Genomic DNA, 20362 nt, shown 5'->3' with positions numbered 1-20362 from the left:
TATTATTTTCTTTAAATAATTTAGAGAAAGTTTAGTGAAAGACTGCTTGAAATTGTTTATCAAATTGTTTATAAAATAATTTTTTGATTAGATCTATATATTTTCTCCATTGTATAAACTCCAGTCATGCTGACACAGTATTATCTCTGAATGAGTAGATAAGGTCAAATGTTGCGTCTCAACTGCCAAGAACACATAATGCACATTACACACGTAACCTCACTTGCAACAGAAGTACAAAACAACAACAGTACTATACTTGGTATATTTTTTTCAACACTGGATTTCTCCAGTGAAGTCAAAACAGAAATAATGAAAAATAAGTCTGTATGGAGTTGGAGAATACAGTTATTTCAGAAAAAGACAGAATTGGAAGCAAGAGTTGAATGACTTACTTGAAGGTGAAGTGTGTAGTTTTTTGTTGTAAAAATACTTTTCCCAGTTTAATATGCCACAGCAACACTGGCTCAACGTGTTATAAGTTTGGGAGTGGGACTATCTATTTATCTTACCAATGGAATCAATTTAGGAAACCTGTTTAAGAACAATTCTTTTGCTATTCAGACAGAATTTAGGTTTCCTCATTATTTAGGTTTCCTCATTATTTAGGGTTATAGAACAGGGCCCAGGCAGAAATAAAAGTATGATACATACATGAAGGAATATTATAGTAATGTCATGGCATATAATCTTGTATAAGAAACACAGTTGAACATTTTCTAGCTAAATATTCCAATTCCAGATGTCAAGGCTGAAAATTGGTTGGAGTCTACACACTGATAATGTGACAATCTTTGTTTTGGTTCAAAAGCTGCCTCTTCGATAGGAAGTAGATGGCTTTGAGAAATCCTGTTACACACATCTCCCTCGAGTCTTCGCTGAGCGAGTGAGCCTTCTTCTCCGTCTTCTTATATTTGGTAAGTGAAAATCTCATTATTTATATGCTTGTTTATGATTCTCTGTCTTTCTTTGTTTATAATACTGTTCAAATGTTTGAAGTCTGTAATATTCTTTTGAAAGAAAAGCCATTTACAGTATAATGTTACAAAACATGATTTCAGAAAAAAAATTTCTTTTGAACTTTCTATTCATCAAAGAATCCTGAAAAAAAGTATCATGGTTTCCATAAAAATAGTAAGAAGCACAACTGATTTCAACTTGATATTAATTAATAAAATTGTTTCTTGAGCACCAAATCAGCATATTAGAATGATTTCTGAAGGATCATGTGACACTGAAGACTGGAGTAATGATGCTGAAAATTCAGCTTTGAATCACAGAAATAAATTAAATATTTCAGTGAAATGTTCAAAATGAAGCCTCCAAACAAATTGATTTGTAATGTGATCTGAAATGTCAGCATCATTTTGTATCCCAGAGCAGACAAGTACTGAAAATTTCATTCTTAGGCAGATTATAAAAAGGCAACAAGCTGAGTTGAAGATGTATTACCATTGTCATTATCAATGTTTTGGGTTTTCAGGGCAAAAACCTCGGTTCCTGTGTACGTTCTTCTCTAAAAGAACCTGGTTTGTCTCTTGACTTGACAATTTATCAATAGTGCTTGCATAAAATACATGAAATCAAATTCTGGGCAATATTACACATTAATTGCTGCCGAACTGCTCTGTCGAATTAATAATAACGTTTTTTCTTTCAGGAATTCGATTAACATTACAATGGGTGAGTGGGACTTCCTAGGAAGACTGCTGGATAGAGTCCAGACGCACTCAACGGTGGTGGGAAAAATCTGGCTCACCGTCCTGTTTGTGTTTAGGATTCTAGTCCTCTGCGCCGGTGCAGAGAGAGTGTGGGGTGACGAGCAGTCGGACTTCATCTGCAACACAGAGCAGCCGGGGTGCGAAAATGTGTGCTACGACCAGGCGTTCCCCATCTCGCATATCCGATTCTGGGTACTGCAGATCATCTCTGTGTCCACACCTACTCTGGCCTACCTGGGCCACGTCGTCCACGTCATACACGTCGAGAAGAAAGTGAGAAAGATGATGAAGAAAGAGTTTCAGAATGAGCAAATCAGTCTGTTCCTCAAGAAAGGCTACAAATTTCCCAAGTACAGCAGGGACAATGGGAAGGTCAATATTCGGGGGCGTCTCTTGAGAAGCTACATTCTGAGCTTGCAATGTAAGATAATTCTGGAGGTGGGTTTCATCTGGGGGCAGTACTATCTTTTTGGCTTCACCCTTCAGGCAAAATATGTCTGCGTCCGTTTTCCGTGTCCTCACAAGGTGGACTGCTTCTTATCGAGGCCCACTGAGAAAAGCATCTTCATTTGGTTCATGCTGGTGGTGGCCTGTGTTTCTTTACTGTTGAATGTGATTGAGATCATATATCTCTGCACCAAGAAGATCAACGAGTGCCTCAGCCGTAGAAAGGACTACACCATCACCCCCGTGACCCCGGCTGTGAACAGGAAGGACTTTAAAAATACAGATCAGGTGATCCAGAACTGGATAAACTGTGAGCTGGAGCTTCAGAGGAGGGAACCTGGAAAAGCAGCAACCAAGAGCGTGGCTTCAGAGGACCATAGTGCTGACATGCAAGAGGTCCATATCTGATCAGCAAGCCTTTGCACACAAATTCTTTCACACGGTCAACTTGAGCAAACATCCACTGATCCAAGTGATTCATGCATGGTTGAGACCCCCCAACTCCAAGCACACTATGACCGCCTCTCTCTGTTTAACAAATCAATAATGTATTGCTGAAATTTCTGATCTGTTTTTGTTTTTCTGTAATTTCTGTCTAAAATTGTACTTTGTAGAAAGTTTCAATACAAGCTAGTTTCATGTAAACTGTGTTTTTGTGTTTCAGTTATTTCTGTTCTGTTTATTTTGGGGTCAGTACGATTTTTAAAAAAATGTTTTTGAAAGCTTATCTTATGCTCACCAAGGCTGCATTTTTTTATCAAAAATACATTAAAATGGTCATATAGTGACCTATTATTACAATTTAACAGTCTTTAGTGTTATATTATTCTTCATAAATCATTCTAATATGCTGATTTCTTATTATTAATGTTGAAAACAGTTGTGCTGCTTAATGTTTTTCCGGAAACCATGATACATTTTTTTCAGGATTCTGGAAAAAAAAAAAATGTTTATAACTGAAAAAGAAAGAAAATAATATATATTTGTGTGTTTATATATATATATATATATATATATATATAATAGTATTATTAAATATATAAAATTAGTAGTGTGGGTCAGACACTTAAGTGTGGTATATATAATTGTTAGAGCCTTTCAATCATTAATTTGACACTCCTGTGTTTTCCTGTATTCAAGATCTAGTTCTTTTCATTGCTTACCGTTGGACAACGTGACAGTAGGCCACTTTCAGCTATTATGCAATCTTAGTAAAGCCCAAAAATCAAGGTTCAACTTTTCTCTGCTATCACTTGGTATGCGGCTTAGTTTCTAAAAGGAGGTGCAACTCGCTAAAGGTAAGTGTGAAATCAATATTACATTGTTTGTATATCTCTGTTCATGTATACATTATTTCATGTCACAAATATGAAAGATGTTTGCCTTTTGGTGAAAAAGAGAGAATATTTTAATTAAATTAAATAAAAATAATTATATTCTGACTGTAATCAGGCTAAGTGCTTATTGCTAATGTCTAATTAATTATCATAGTAATTGTTCTTTACCTTAAAAACATATTATGCTTTAAGACCGTAAATGTTTTAAAGACAGTAACATTTTAGAGAATGATTTTAACATGTATTTCTTTTAAGTCAGTATTTGCATATTTTATATTTACCAGTAGCCACAGATGTTATTCAGTGAATAAGATTCAGAATTATCAAGTTGTTTCCTGTACATTTTGAATCAATATTTGTTATTCTTATAGTTTTTTACCCATATAATCTTTTTGTCATTTTGCTTTTCTACATGTACAGTACAAATCTGAGCACAATAACTGAACTTGTCTGAAGGACTTATTAATTATTAAGTATACTAATCTATTAAGAGTATTCCATTAATGAAGCCTCATTTAAAGGCTTATTGATTAAGTTAAACCTAAAGTGGACTTTGTATTTAATCTGTTTTCCTTCCCTTTCTTTTGTCTTTTTTTGTAGGAAAGTCTGAGCATCAGCAAACATGGGAGACTGGGGATTTCTCTCGGCGTTATTAGACAAAGTGCAATCTCACTCCACTGTCATTGGCAAAATATGGATGAGCGTCCTTTTCATCTTCAGAATCCTGGTGCTGGGAGCGGCAGGCGGAGAGCGTTTGGGGTGACGAACAATCTAGTTTGGTTTGCAACACGTTGCAACCCGGTTGCGAGAACGTGTGCTATGACTGGCAGTTCCCCATCTCGCACATCCGCTTCTGGGTCTTGCAGATTATATTCGTGTCCACTCCAACTTTGGTGTACCTCGGCCATGCGGTGCAGGTCATTCACCAAGAGAACAAACTCAGGGAGAAGATTAAAAGACTTGGCGATGGTCACAAGTTGAAGTCACCCAAATACACAGATGACACTGGCCACGTCAAAATTAAAGGAAACCTGCTCGGCAGCTATCTGACCCAGTTGTTTTTTAAAATCATCTTCGAGATTGCATTCATTGTTGGACAGTATTATTTATATGGCTTTATTATGATCGCCAAGTTTACATGTTCCCAATCTCCTTGTCCTTACACCGTGGAATGTTTCATGTCCCGTCCCACAGAGAAGACCATCTTCATCATCTTTATGCTAGTGGTAGCCTGTGTGTCTCTGCTACTGAATGTCATAGAGGTGTTTTACCTGCTGTGCACCAGGGTGGGATGCCGGACCAACAAGAAACGGACACATATCACTTCGGCTAGAAACCCCGCCAGTTTGCCATCTTCCTGGGAGATGACCTCGGAAAATGCTCTGAAGCAAAACAAAATGAACAAGCAGTATGAGAGCGGTCAGAGTCTTGGAGGAAGCCTGGATGGGGCCAAAGAAGAAAAACAATTGATGGAAGATCATTAGATTTGGACTTTTGTATCTCAGAAATTTAACAAATCTGCCAAGTTTTAAGAGAAACATCTATATAGTTTGTTTTTTTCAAAGCCCTTAGCTAATTGTCCAGTATTTTACACGCTTGAGAAAGTATTATGAAACTCTTCAAACGGATTGTGTTATTTAATTATTTTATGATCATTTTGTGTGCATAATACATGTTTGGCTTGGATAGTTTTGATATACTAAGGTAAAAAAATGCTTATTGTTATATGATTGTATATATTGTGTGTAAATATACCAAAGAGTCAGTAGGTGACTTGAGCACTGGTGTCCACATGTCTAGTTTGTCTGATGTTGTCATTTCCATTAGCTACATTTTCCGTTACAAACAGACAAATTTATAGTGATATATGTATTCTGAATGTAAACTGATGTCAGTGATGTTCAGAGAGCAGAATGACAATATACTTATTTGAAATAAAACTTTTAAAACAACAAAAGTTTCTTTCTTCACAAGACAAGCAGTTTAAAAACACATGCCGTTTCATGAAATGGCAATGAATTTATTTAAAAATCACATACAAAATTGTATATAAATAATCATATAAGACATTTTTTAAATATTTTAATCACAAATCAGGCTATAAGTGCTTAATTGCTAATATCTGATTAATTACCTTAATTATATTATTAATTGTTCTCTACCCTAGCTGCCTAGACACAAGTCGGGGACTGATCACCCCTGGCTGGGTCGCCTGGGCGAGGATGTATGTTGTTGAAAGACCCGAAACACCCGATGACCCCAGGTTACATCACTGATGATGTGTCTAGGTTGCACCTGTAAGGTGTATTAAAATCAGAGAATGATTTTTATGTATTTATTTTAAATCAATATTTGCACATTTTATATTTACCAGTCACAACAGATGTTTATTAAAGGAATAGGATTCAGAATTATCAAGTTGTTTCCTGTGATCCAGTAAAAACCTCTGTGCATTTTGTATCAATATTTTTTATTTATCTATTTTATTATTTTACAATTATTAATGCATTTTATAGAGTTTTATGAAATTGAAATGTGATTAATTTATTACATTTATTTTTTAATTAATTTTTACCTCTTTTTTTGCACTGCAAGTTGCATTAAAAGACTTTATCTTTATGTTGATATATGTTGTTCTCTCGCATCTCAAATATGGCCACGCTGCTAATTTTTATCATCGTTCTTTTTACTGACTACAGCATAGAATAATGCAGCCCAGATGATGAAATCCCTAAAGCACTAAAACTCAAGGATTCATTATGTTATAAAAGCTCCTCCTGTTATTCTGTTCTTTTGTCTCATGGTGAAACATTAAAAACAAAGTGGTTTTACTTCCCAGTATTTATTGTGTTCAGAAATTCCTGCAATGTTATGAGTCACACTTATGGCAAATCAATTTATTATGCCAAGCTTGTGTGAATTGCATGTATATTTATGTATTAATATGCATGAGTATGTGAGAATAAAAAAGGTACAGACATCTTGTCTCATACGTGTGCACTTATCCTAGATTCTAACATAATTAATAATTAACTTTGGGCTCAATTTTATCCTGTTATCCCAAATATGGCCATGGAACTTTAATCAGACATCAAGAGGAAAGTGACAGCCCAAAAATTGCGAAATCAAGTGCACTGAAGTTCAATCTTTACACCTGACACATGGCATTTAATCATTGAACAACACAGTCAATCAGCTCCGGACTGAGACGAAAGTTGTCACAGGTAAAAATATACATTTTTCCTATTTTACATTTTTGTATGGCTTTATTTACTAATTTATATGTGATATTATGTATTGTTAAGTTTCCTTTAGGATTCTAAACATGTAACAAAGCTGACTATAATCTAATAATATTATATTTTACTGATATACAGACGGATTTTGGTGATTGCTGAATGTTAACCATTCACTGTTTCGAACCGAATGCTAGATTGGAATCGTCAGTCATTCACATTGTTAAAACATTGTTGAGTATCTTGAAGGCTGCATGATGAAACATTTGCTTGCTAATTAGCGGCACATTCCGTTTTTGTCATTAAAACACAAATGTAATTACTTGTTTTGAATTGTTTGTTTTCAGATATAAATACAGACAGCAATAAATGTTGTGTTTTGGTTTTGTCAACTGAAGTGCAACTGTATTGATGTTCAATTAAAATTCATATTTTTAACTCGTATTTTGTTTTAATCAGATTTTAACGCTGTACCTTGGACGCTCTTATCTTCTGAACATCCGATTGTTGTCACAGCCCACGAAGGTACAGTGGTTAAGTTTCTTTTTTGTATACATAATTATTTACTTATTCTCTAATAATCTTAGCCTTCTGCCTGAAGCTCACATGTAGAACACATGCAGCTAAAAAATGTCATGTTGACATTATTGAGCACCAATTTTTAGTAACACATAAGTCAGGCGATGTGTATTTTTTCAACATTATCACTGAATAATGACTACAATTTTACCTATGGAAAAAAAGAAAACCATGCACGGCCACGTACACACTGCAGCTAAATTCGGTTGTCAGTTCACCTTTTAGTGCTTAATCGCGTTCTGTACACACACAGTTCAGAAAAATACGGGAGTGGCAACCGCATTCTACAACCGAATTAACTCCCGAAAAATACAGGTAGTGACAACCGCATTTACAGAAATTCTATGCAGTGTGTACGTAACCGAACTGAACAACTAGTTGTTATTGACGTTTTTAACCTTTATTAGAAATGTGTCTCTCTTCTGTATGTGCAGTGAATCACAGGGAAAAAGCACGAGCCTTTTCTCATTCGAGTTGCCAGATCTTGCTAGAAAAATCAGCGAACAAGAACAAGACCATAATAAACCTAAATGAATCCAAATGCTTTGCTGAAAATACAACCAAAATATCGCTATTCGTGTCTGCTCACTTTAATAACTCAATAAACCCGTTCGCTTTATGAGACGAGCTTAAACAACAAGCCCAAAAACGTTTATAATGAGTGATCATGGCAACACACAAAGAGCGCGCTCTGTGTGAAACAGGCTGTACAAGCATAAACAAAACATGACGCCTCCGTCTAATGTGTTAGTGTGTTTAGTTAAATTGCTGAAAATAACGAGTGTTTTGTCACTGTAATATTACTTTGGTCACAATAACGGATACCAAACACGAGAGACGCCAGAACGTCGCTATGGTTTCCAAGCTGTCAATCATCGCATTTTCGAGAGTGAGGCCGGGTTCACACCGCACGCGTCAGCAGAGCGTAAGCAGCGCGTATTTTTTTCGGCGCCCATGTTAACAGATGAGAGCATTCACACCGCACGCAGAGGAGGCGCGGCATCGCGTAGCAGGAGCAGAGCAGAAGCAGCAGTGCTGCGATCGTTTCGGCGCTGGGTCTATTTTTGCTGCGCTGCTAACGCTCAATTAAAGTGAAAGTACACCTTTGATGGACAAAATAAATATGATTTCACACAAAAAGTGCTCAAAATGCACAGAATAAGAATATCTAGTGTGTTTTAACAAGAATTGAAGTATGTCAGTAAAGAAAATTAATATTAAAAAATATTTATAGAAGATTTACTCATTTAAACTAGTTTTTAATTATTCAGTTTGGGCTAAAGTATGGTGTATTATAAAAAAAACGAAACTAGCCAGAAAATATGATATATAAACATTATTTTAGTTATTACACAGACAGCAATATAGGCTCTTGCATACCCAAATCAAACCCGAGTTTGCTGGCTTTTCTCGCTCAGTTTGCTGTGTTGTAAACATGTTCACGCGTCAGATGATGTAAAACACAAAGCTTACCTTATTTATGTGCAGCAATGGATAACACAAGGCTATTTATTTTTTATTTAACGTTTATATGCGAGTGTTGTACACCTTGAATGTTAACAAACTTTCAAGACTATCAAGTTTATAAATGACCAACTTCTAAAAACAAATTTATAACTGTCTTTGTAAAGTAATGCTCACTTTATATGCAGCGTGGAGCCGCTGCTGTGACGCTGTACAAACGCTTCCAGTGTGAATACTCGTGCGTCTCTGCAGCTGCAGTTCACGCTCACGCGCTGCTAGCGCGACGCTCACGCGCCGCTGACGCGTGCGGTGTGAACCCGGCCTGAGTTGTGTTCCGTACACACATGTAACGATAATTTAGGCGATTCACTCCCGCATTTAAATGCGGTTGTCACTCCTGAAACTTACAGTGTGTACATGGCTGCAGTGTTGACCTTTGACTTTTGGGTGGGAATACTTGAAGCACAAACATAAAATAACAATAATTTTACAAAATGCACTGTGAAAACACATTATGTGGCGTACACTTTGAATTTTGAAAGAAACTTTTAATAAATTAAAAAAATATATATATCCACCTTATTCCTGATGAGCCTGCGTTTTGAATTATGGGTGGCACTTCCGGTTTTGTGAACTTCAAAAAGACTGAAACGAATCATTTCAAAACATAAGGTTGCCCTACAAATAAAGCTTATCCATCAGTTTGACTGAATGAGCTGTCAATGTTCCTTGCATGTTTTATTTTCAGACATTATGAGAATAATGTAACGCTTGGTATTTTAACGTGACATGTTATAACAAGAATATCTAATGGCAAGAGCTCTTTCAGTCGCTGCATTCTTTGTCTCATGATTATTTTCTTTTTTTCCCTTTGCATTCCGCTGTAATAGTATGAAAAAGGACAACATATACTGCACTTCGTGGTCTGTTCTCCAGATTTAATTTACGATATATCCCATTAATAATGTTTGAAGTTAATGCTTAAGTTAATGAACATTTTTGATTAAGGCAATGACATAATGCAGATATATTACTACAATGATATTTAACCTGTCCGTTATTGCTGTGGAAAGAATCTCGCTTTTGGGGATATTAATGGTATGTTCAAAGTACCTTGTTGATGCTTTCGCACTTTTAAATGTCCTTTTATTGTTCGATGGTTGAAGGGTGAGTAGAATACTGTCATCTCATTGTACCCAGTTTTTAAAAAAAGACGTATTATTGCGTTCATAGAGCGAACATTTCACTGATTGTTTACAGCTTAACGGAAGTTACACCAATAAGTTCTTTGGTTACGCCCATAATTCGCGCAAAGCGTCATGGGGCGTAGGAATAAGGTGGAATAATATAATATAATATCATTTTTTTTTTAATCCATTTTTTTCTTTGTTTTCTAAGCACAATAGTTTTTCACAACTATAAATCGGGTGTGCCTCATACGTCCTGAAAAGTGAAGCTGCGGGCTCTTTGATCGCCCCCTGGTGGCTGGATGCAGTACAGGTCATAAACCTCGCCCTCTCCATTCAAACGAACGGGAATGAGTCAAAACAAAAAAATAAATTACGCTTCAAATAAAGTTTTCCGAAAGATGGTTTTGGTCATTTAAGGTAGTTGTTACCACGCTGATATATATTCAATTGTTCGTTTTTGTGATAAGTTTGATTTTAGCTAGCAATTTGATGCTATAGAAACGGGGCGTGTCGTCATGATTGACAGTTGTGACTGACAGCTTCTTTGAGGAGTGTCGGAGCTTCGAGGGGAGATTGAAGATATATAACTAACTATTAATTTTCGATTTCTGTGTTGTTTCACACCGACAAAATGAGTTGTTCAGCAGTAAACTGTACTAACCGACCTACAGGATCTGACGGATCACTGAACTTTTTTCGGTAACGTTAAATGTGGGCTTTATAAGCTAATTAATACATGTTATTAACTAAGATAACACGCCTAACGTTAGCCATGACGGGAAAAAGCAGGTGATCATTATCTGGCAGTTACTAATTATTTTTATAAGTATAAAATAATAATTAGCAGGATTAATAATAAAACTAATGATAGCCTGCACTAATTAATTATAGAGCACTATCTACAGCAATCGATCTCCTGTAATGTTAGTTCAACTTTATGTAAAATGGCAGGACCGTTTCTGACATTTTAGAGTTGTTTCTAGTGGCATATTATATTGAGTTTATCTACTGAATTTGCTGTTTCAAAAATATTATTGCTATAGAAACCGAATAGCCTATTATTTTATAGGTAGAATTTTAAATTGTATATAATTTATAAAAATTATATATTATATAAAAGCCTATTTAAAATACATCAATGATGACGCAGTCGTCTGGGCGGAAGTTTGATACCGCGACTCCGCCTCCGGGCTCCACTGACGATTCCTTCTGCGCATGCCCAGGCTCCAAACGGACGTTTTTGCATAACATGTCAACGCCCATCGTCGTACGTTTTACATTCAGTTCATTACAATGGAAGGAAGCGGCGTCGCGTCGTCCATCTTTTTTTACAGTCTATGCTATAAATATTGTATTATGTCTGGAGTATTACATGAATTGGATAGTTCCGGCCCTTGATTCTGATTGGTTGAGCCGCGTTCGAACGAAGCCATTGTAAAATTCCCGAAAACATACAGCTGACCGCATTACATTCCGTTAAATACAACAGACAAATTTATAGTGGTGTGATTATGTTGCTGCGTCTGTCTTAGCAACCACTCTTAGCAACGTAAACATAAGGTTTGTTCTCAGTTGACTTTGTTAATTGAAGCTTACTGCATTATGTAGAAGAGAATTGTGAGAGATATCGAGTGACTGAGTGTATTACCTGCATTCAGATTTAGCATTTTCCTTCAGGTCAGTCCTATGTTCATAATAAAAAAATCCGTTTGAATGTCCGCTGCAATCTTGTCCTTTTAACATTTAATGGGTTTTCCCGTGCCCTGCGGACACTGACAGGGTTAGTCAAAGCATTTTTCATTTGCGTCTTGTTCTGTGTTCACAACAAGTTTCAATATAGAAGTCTTTGCGACTGAGTGACTCGCTCATAAAGACACTTTGCCGCCATCTAATGGCGTAATAATGTAACTTCTGTTCTGTTGCTGTTCACGGTCAGGGACTATTTTTTTCCAGCGGAAGGAAGGCTTTTAATGATTTTACTTCATGAAAGTTGCACTGATACATATTTTTTGGCTTTAATATTTGCATTGTGTGGTAATCGTTTTATAAAAGCAATAAGCCCCGTGAAGCCATGGTTTACAGTGAATTTATAACAGCTAAGGGGTTTTTAGGCACTCCGCTCCTTGTCGTGCCTAACAACGCCCCTTAGCTGTTATGAATTCACTATAAACCATGGCTTCTTGGGGCTTATTGCTTTATTTTAACATTATCATTGAATAATGACTAAACTTTTACTCTGTTCCTCCCACAAAGTTAAAGTATAATATTGGAGTATTGATATATAGTCGATAAATTAGATGTTTTTGGTATTTTTTCTCCTTTTGGAGCCACATAAAGGTTCTTTAACTTATGTGTGTTCACTGAAAAATAATAGCATATGGGTTTTGAATGACATGATGGTGAGTAAATAATGAGATTGTTTTCAGCATTTTAAGCAGATCAAAAACTAACCACTCAAAAATGTTGTCTCTCTCCCCTAGATTTCCAGGCAGAGAAGAAACTAGAGGCACAAGCATGGGAGAGTGGGGCTTTCTCTCCAAGCTGCTGGACAAAGTGCAGTCTCACTCCACGGTTGTTGGGAAGGTGTGGCTCACTGTCCTCTTTGTCTTCAGGATCATGGTTCTCGGGGCCGGGGCCGAAAAGGTGTGGAGCGATGAACAATCAAAAATGATCTGCAACACTAAGCAGCCGGGTTGTACGAACGTGTGCTACGATCACACCTTTCCAATCTCCCACGTTCGCTTCTGGGTCCTTCAGATCATCTTTGTATCCACGCCGACACTGCTATACTTCGGACACGTTGTGCACATCCTCCACAAAGAAAAGAAACTGATAAAGCAGATTGAAAGCTATACTGAAAAGCAAGGCATCAAACAACCCAAATACACTGACGATCATGGCAAAGTTATAATCAAGGGCCAATTGTTAGGTAGTTACCTAGTCAGCCTGTTTGTTAAGATCTTGCTGGAAGCTGCGTTTATTGTAGGCCAGTACTATATTTACGGTTTTATAATGATCCCTAAGATAGAATGCTCCCAATCTCCTTGCCCTCATACGGTTGAGTGTTACATGTCTCGTCCCACAGAGAAAACCATCTTTATCATCTTCATGCTGGTGGTGGCGTGTATCTCTCTGCTTTTGAACGTGATTGAGATGTTCTACCTGATATACCGCAGGTCAAAAAGACATCGTGGCACAAAGATGACCGCATTCCCGCAAGGTTTAAACGGATCCAAGGTGTATAGCTCAACTTAAGGGTGAAAAGATTGTTTGGTGTTGTAAGCTTGTACATAGATAAATGAGGCTGAATCTTGGTATTAAAATTAATGTCATTTTGTGATCAATTTGTTTTGCACAGTTTTTGTTTTGCTGTGAAATGAGCACATGTATTTTGAACAATGTTTGCACCAAAATGAATGTTGGTGCATGGTGCCATAGGACAGGTAATTTTATATGGACTATATTTAACTTCTAACCTTTGTTAAGGTAATGACGTGTCATATAACCTATCACTTATCTTATAACATTTTTGTGATGCTCTACTTGGATCTGACAACAGAATTGTCATAAAATGGCATTACACTTAGATAATAGTTCAGTATGTAACAGACTGCAGTTTCATATTCAGTGTTGGGGAAAGTTACTTTTAAAAGCAATGCATTACAATACTGTGTTACTCCATAAAAAAGTAACTAATTCCGTTACTTAGTTACCTTTTATGGAAAGTAATACATTACTTTTGTTTTACTTTTTCTCACCTTGGCTGAGCTTGCTTTTTTGTTTTTTAATAACAACAAAAAGTTCTATTTTCTATTAAATGTGAAATTAATTAACTTCAGGCTGATCACAAATGTGATGTTTATCTAAAGTCATTTTTGCTTATAAGTATTGTTGAACTGGATCATCGAAAGGTCAGCAGCAAAGACATTGCAATAAAGTGAGATTAAATCCATAAAGTATATTTGTGTAATTTAACATTTAATTATTACAGGTTTGTGCGATATTCTGAGATTACATTTCACTATTTTTATTCATTTTTAAGGAATACTGACTCTGTTTTTGTGCAAGTGAGATGAGTAAATGCTCATTTAGTCTAGAACTGCAATAACCGTCATGTTTACACGCAACTTCTCTGCTCTTACTCCAGATTTCTCTCAACATAGGGACAGGAGAGCTGTCAGTCATGAAAGTTGTGTTACTTATTTGAAAAAGATATTTTGTTGTAAATTTAAAAGTAATGCATAACATTACTTTTTTTTTTTTTTTTTTTTTTTTTTTTGCAACAGCAACAACATATACAAAAACAAGACAAAAACAATAAAGAACAATATTACACAATAATAAACAATACAGAGGGTTACATTACAAAGACAAAGAATAATAACTTAGCTTATTTGAATCTTATTACAGATTGACAAGTTTCCGCATCCTCTAATAAATCAGAGTATATGTTAAAATAGCTTTACATTAATGTGTTACATTACTAATTACTTGAAAAAGTATCCCTAATACATTACTCAAGTTACTTGTAACGCGTTACCCCCATCACTGTTTATATTTTCCTAAATAGGCTACTTTCTTCTCTCCCTATTTGGTTAAAGCAAACCACGTGGAACTATGTGCTCGCAGAATTATTGTAAATACGTGTTTCCGAGGTAAAAAATAATAATAATAATAATGCACACGAACGCGCTCTCATGTGGAAACTTGAATGCGATAAGCTCGTAATTACGACTTCAGAATAAGTGGGAATCAAATTTCCTATTGCACGTGAATGTAGCATAAGGCCTGGTAAAATGTGGAAATAATGTGTTAAAACCGTTGTAACAAGCCTTTTTTTTTTTTTTTTTTTTGTCTTATTAAATTAAAGTGTTGCTCAGGTAATGATGTGTGGCAAGACACATGTATATTGTGAAGTGTTAGAGTTTCATTAATTCAGAAAAGAATTAAAGGAGCATTCAAACATATCAACTAGCATCATTTACTCACCTTCATGTTTCCAAACCTCCATGACTCCAAAAATAACAAAAAAGCACCATAAAGATATCATAAAAGTAGTCCATGCTGTTTAATTGCCATTTGAATATGCACATATTTTAAGTTTTTAACTCAGAAATATTTAAATATGGCCGTGCCTGATGCGCCAAACTTCGTTGTTTCTCTTCGTTGTGTCTTGTTACTTTAACATCTCCTTTAGTGATCTATGAGTATGGAAGAAAGAGAACCATGCAGTGTTGAGACGACCTTTTATTTTTGGGTGAACTATTCCTTCATGGGAATCTTATTAGGAATACTTGAAGCACATAAAAAAAAAAAAAAAAAAAAAATATATATATATATATATATATATATATTTATATAAAATGCGCTGTAACTATAAAAATACATTATGTGGAGTATACTTTTAATTTTTTTTATTGTAAGGTGGTGTCAAGCAAGTTTTTTTTTTTTTTTAATTAAATATAAGTTTTATAATAAAAAGTAAAAATGGGGGGAAAAAAACCTGAAATATTTTTATTTGTTCGTTTTATAAGCGTATTAATTGTTTTGTTTTTTCACGGCTATATAATATTGTGTTGTTCTGTCTGAAATATTTCATGCATTGAAGATGCATTGGTGACTTCTTTTCCTGATTTTCCAACGCATTGTGATTTGTGGTCTTCATACGCCTCCCTGTGATGGAAAGACATAACAGCAGTGCAAGTCACATTTTTCCTGGTTAACATTGGACAATCTACCCAACTCCCAATATTTAGAAATAACCATTAAACTTGCACATTATAAACAACACACTATTTTCGCTGTTGTTTTATGTGTATTTTTATTTGACACATGACATGTTCACAATAATTATGCTCATAATAATCACTGAACTGTGTGTAGGCTACTGCTAAAATAATAATGTTCATGATAATCGCTAAACAGTGTACATATGGCTACCAAGCCAATTATTTCTACAAAGCTAATATAAAACACATACAATGGCATACATAAGAGATGTAAACACTATTTTTACATGTAAATCTACTTTGTTTCACCTGTTTCATTTAGCAAAATGTCTGAGTTTGGGTTAATTTCTGAATTTCAGCCACTGCAGTTGTCCTCTTGTGCTGGTTCCTACGACCCATCAGATAAAACATTTCACCTAGATTCAAAGCCAAAGACACACACGCCACAACAAGCATGAAGATAATAAAGATGCTCTTTTCAGTTGGGCGGGATGTAAAACAATGCAGGCCAATTTTAGGGCAAGGGTCTACATTACATTCTAGCTGTGTGGGCATCCAAAGCCCAATTAAATAGTACTGGCCTACAATAAACCCTGATTCAAACAAAAGAGTCACAAAGATACTCAACATATAGCAACCAAGCAGGCTCCCTTTGTAATAAATCTTCCCGTTGTCATCAGTGAATTTGGGTTGTTTGATGCCATGTTTCTCTGGCTGGTTTTGTAATTGCTGTCTCAGTTTGTTTTCTTTGTGGATGACGTGCAGAACGTAGCCGAGGTAAACCAGATTTGGCGTGGCCACAAAGATGATTTGGAGCACCCAGAATCTCATATGGGAAATGGGGAAGATATGGTCGTAGCATGCATTCAGGCAACCAGGAGTGTTGATGTTGCAGACCATACTGGACTGTTCATCTCCCCAGACTTTATCCAGTCCAGCCCCAAGAACCATTATTCTGAAGATCAGCAGAACTGTCAGCCAAATCTTTCCAATATTGGTTGAGTGAGACTGCACTTTGTCTAAAAGTTTGGAGAGGAATCCCCAGTCTCCCATGCTGACCTGCAAATGAGAAGATTTCTGAGGGAAAGTACAATGGGAGAATATATATATATAATTCTTTCTGGTTCTTGAATCTGATTGGTTGAGAGCCATCCACTATTCTAGTGATAACAGCACTCCTATGTTTTCACCATGAGCAAATCAACCGTATTTTTTACAAATACTACACTTGATGTAGTTTTAACTGTAGTTTTTTAGGCGAGAATGTAGTTGTTTAGTTGTTTAGACCTGAAATATATGACTATTTTACTTTTACAATTTGTTTAGACGTTTTCAGAGATGTGAGCTCCAAGCCGTCAACGGCCATTCAGTGCTAGTTAATGTTATCGCATTGGACTAAAATTTACTGACTTTACTCACCCAGAGTCTAACAATTTCCCAAAAATGTTTTGATACTTTTTGTAATTTTTTTGTGGGTTTTTTTCCACATTGTAACACTCGTGGTGTTCCCGGTCAAAAATGACTTATTGCTTATAAATCTTTCATTATGCTACATTATCACTAAATATTGGATTCAATCTTTTTGTCAACTTGTTTTCTTTCAATTGGGACAGGTTTCTCATATATATATATATATATATATATATTTGGAACTGATCGATCGTAGGCCTCATTCATCTGAGCTTATGTACCTCAGTTTTTGAATGAAAAAAGCGTTATTTGTGGATTATTTTGTCAATTTTACAAAAAATATGAATGCTTTAATGTTTAAGCAGGGAATTTGTTTTGAAATGGTTTTATTTTGGTTTTTATTTATTACAAAATGGCACAAAGTCACACTTGTGGTGTTCCCGGTCAAAAATGACCGGCCTACAAAAATAGCTTATAAATCACTTGTTACGCAATTTTATCATCAAATACTGGATACAATCTTTTTATTAACTTGTTTTCTTTAAATTAGGACAGGTTTTGTATTTATTTTTGAAACTGATTGATCGTAGGCCTCATTGATCTGAGCTTATATTGGTCAAAATGACCACCCATGAAAATGAATGGGGGAGTCGAAAATCAGAGAATATATTATATATATATAACAACTCTGATCAAATAATACTTTGTTTTGGGTTTTTTTTCTATTATTTTTCAACTCAATGGTCCATCACTTTTAATTGTGTATGTAATCAGTTCGACTCAAGTTCATAACTGTCATTTAAAATAATTAAAATAATTAATTTCATTAAAGTTAAAATGTAAAATTGAGGAAAGAATACAAGCAAATATATGTGTTTTGCTATAATAAAGAATAGTACAACACCAACATAATCAAAATATGTGGCCTATCAGCAATAAGAAAAACAGGTTGTTTTAAATAAAAACAATCATTCCAATCATCAATAAATGGTAGAGTGCCAAGAAGAGTGTAATTCCATATCCGAGGTTAACCTACCTTATTTTTATGATGGCAGGTCCTGTGAAACTTGTTCTTTAATTGTGTGCAGGCGAAAAGATGATATCAGAGGTTTCAAGATCTGATCTTCAACACGTTTTGTAATTTTTATAAGTGTAGCTTTCATTTAGTGTCCACCCACAAAAAAAACTTCAGGTCAATGAGCACGTACACACACATGCAAAATCACACACACACTCAGATTTTCATCACACCGATCTTTACATTGTCCAGCTTTGCCTCAAGATGTTGCAATACATGAAACCAAAAAAGAGTCACCTCCCACATGATCATGAGAAATGTGATGAAATTGCCGTTTCCATAGACAGCGCTTTCAAAATCACAAAAACACATACAGTAAACGCAATGTTAAAAGGAAAGGTCTGACAGTTTGCACTTCATAAATGTTTGCAAAAATATCTTATGTAATCCAAAGCATTGAAGATGTAGACCAAAGGCCACCATCATTACAATATGTTATGCTGTTTATATGTTATGGGTTTAAACAATATAGTGTTTTGATAATATTCAGATAACAGTTCTGTAAAATGTATTTTAATATCAATGCCTGACTGTGGTACAAAAGCAAAGGATTTATTTGGGTATAAAAGCATCTGCCAAATGAATAAATTGAAACAAGTATGTATGTTAGCATGCATGTTTGAACTTTGTCCAGCTCTCATGTATAGTTTCACCACAGCTATTTCCTATATTCTCCACAGAAACCATAATTATGGGAGAAAATGGGAAAACATTACTTTTACTTGCGGTTCTATGAAGTGGTGTATTCTGTACAGTGCAGACAGAATATGGTTGTTCACACTCAATGATAAAACACACACACACACACACACACACCACATGAAAGGGCAAATTTTGGACACAATTTCCTTATCCTCGTCATCCATTTATAGGTCACTCAGATCACCTTTTAAATCATAATTGAAAGACCATTAAAAGAAGACAAATATGTCCAGTTGCGTGGATGTGGTTATATGTGTCTCTATGGTCATTGTGAGTGGGCTACAGAGATTTTACTTGGAGAAATGAGAGGGGAAGTTTTTGTTGTCGTCAGTGCTTGACTATTAAAGTTTAGGTGCATCAGAATGTTGAGGAAGCTATACATTGAAACTGTAGCTTGTCAATCTAACCCTAACACTTAAAGTAGTTAAACCACAGTCAAGGTCATTTCATAAGCTATAGGCCTACTTTAAGCTAAAAAGCTTACTACATTGAAACTATTTAACCAAGGGCCAATTTATACATCTGATGAATAGTCTGCTACAAAAAACAATCTGGAGTTACTCAACTCAAATCTGTTCATTTATAAGAACCATCCAAACGAAATGTTTGAGAGTTACATATGGGAGAGTGGATGAACCGATTCATTTGAATGAATCAAACCTCCCAAGCAGAGTAGTTTCGGACGAACAAATTCAATAGAATGAATCGGACCTTCCAGGGCGAGCCATTTCAGACAAACAGATTCATTAGAATCAATTGGACTTTACAGCACTATATATGGCTGTGTCCCAATTCAGAGGCTGCTTTCTCCGATTGCGGCACAACGAAGGCAGGCCCAGTTTCCAGTGATCAAATGTCTCAGTATTCTGAAACAGCCATTTTTAGGAAGCAAAACTTCTACTTCTGTTTTATTTTTATTTTTTTCCAATTAGATCTTATGGTTTCTTTAAACTCTCCTTACAACATACTTTTCCCCAAACCAGTGTTAATATTTCCTTCCATTGTAGCCTGTTTGAAAGGATTAGTTCTTATATTTTTAATATTTGGTTTTCAGTCCACAGTATAATGAACTGACATCACATGGGGGTGATTGAAGCTGGTAAGCGGTAGTAGGCATGTGTTCTCTAAAATGTTGAGTTTGGCTTAATTTGTCCTTTACTTAGGTCATTTCCTGTCCTCTCTATGCTTTTCAAAAATAGTGACAGTAAGAGAGAACATTAGGGTCCATTCATCAATTTGAGCTTACTTATGAGTTAATCTGTCACTGCCCTGTCAGGGCCTGAGACAGTATTTCTTTTGATCACAGTTTTTCAGGTCTTGAGAGTGAAAAACATTTGTTATTTATTGTGTCAGTTTAAATGTCAGTTCAAACATTTGCTGTCCCTCAGTTGCCCTCTTTTTTTTGATCTCAGTCACGTAGGCCTATGACATGAGATGTGGCCGTATCAGTGTTTTATAAGCAGAAATTA

The 20362-nt window shown here is 35.6% G+C and overlaps 4 protein-coding genes across 5 annotated transcripts; 3 read left to right on the top strand and 1 right to left on the bottom strand.

Annotated features, from left to right (window-relative positions):
- Positions 1–149: 149 nt before the first annotated feature.
- Positions 150–3047, top strand: gja11 (gap junction protein, alpha 11). The gene is made up of 2 exons (XM_051875361.1): positions 150–917; positions 1661–3047. Exon 2 carries the CDS (start codon positions 1680–1682, stop codon positions 2574–2576), a length of 897 nt encoding a protein of 298 aa, XP_051731321.1. The 5' UTR covers positions 150–917; positions 1661–1679; the 3' UTR covers positions 2577–3047.
- Positions 3048–4106: 1059 nt separating this feature from the next.
- On the top strand, positions 4107–5462 carry gja13.1 (gap junction protein alpha 13.1). The gene is given in 2 exon segments (XM_051875351.1): positions 4107–4247; positions 4249–5462. Coding segments are annotated over 2 exon segments (861 nt in total). The 5' UTR covers positions 4107–4127; the 3' UTR covers positions 4990–5462.
- A 1168-nt stretch (positions 5463–6630) lies between these two features.
- On the top strand, positions 6631–13933 carry gja12.1 (gap junction protein, alpha 12.1). The gene is made up of 3 exons (XM_051875352.1): positions 6631–6729; positions 7201–7266; positions 12455–13933. The coding sequence occupies exon 3, from the start codon at positions 12489–12491 to the stop codon at positions 13227–13229; it is 741 nt and encodes a 246-aa protein (XP_051731312.1). The 5' UTR covers positions 6631–6729; positions 7201–7266; positions 12455–12488; the 3' UTR covers positions 13230–13933.
- A 1836-nt stretch (positions 13934–15769) lies between these two features.
- On the bottom strand, positions 15770–18393 carry gja12.2 (gap junction protein alpha 12.2). 2 transcript variants are annotated; one of them, XM_051875353.1, is made up of 2 exons: positions 18150–18393; positions 15770–16762 (listed from the first exon to the last, which is right to left on the bottom strand). In XM_051875353.1, the coding sequence occupies exon 2, from the start codon at positions 16754–16756 to the stop codon at positions 16022–16024; it is 735 nt and encodes a 244-aa protein (XP_051731313.1). In that variant the 5' UTR covers positions 16757–16762; positions 18150–18393; the 3' UTR covers positions 15770–16021. The 2 variants fall into 2 exon arrangements, with proteins under 2 accessions (XP_051731313.1, XP_051731314.1); XM_051875354.1 differs by having other exon boundaries at positions 15770–16780; positions 18150–18372.
- Positions 18394–20362: the final 1969 nt, after the last annotated feature.

Source organism: Ctenopharyngodon idella, chromosome 20 (genome assembly GCF_019924925.1).
Source record: "Ctenopharyngodon idella isolate HZGC_01 chromosome 20, HZGC01, whole genome shotgun sequence".
NCBI classification, from domain to species: domain Eukaryota; kingdom Metazoa; phylum Chordata; class Actinopteri; order Cypriniformes; family Xenocyprididae; genus Ctenopharyngodon; species Ctenopharyngodon idella.
Note: the sequence above shows the minus strand (reverse complement) of the source record. Positions and strands in the feature narration are given on the sequence as shown.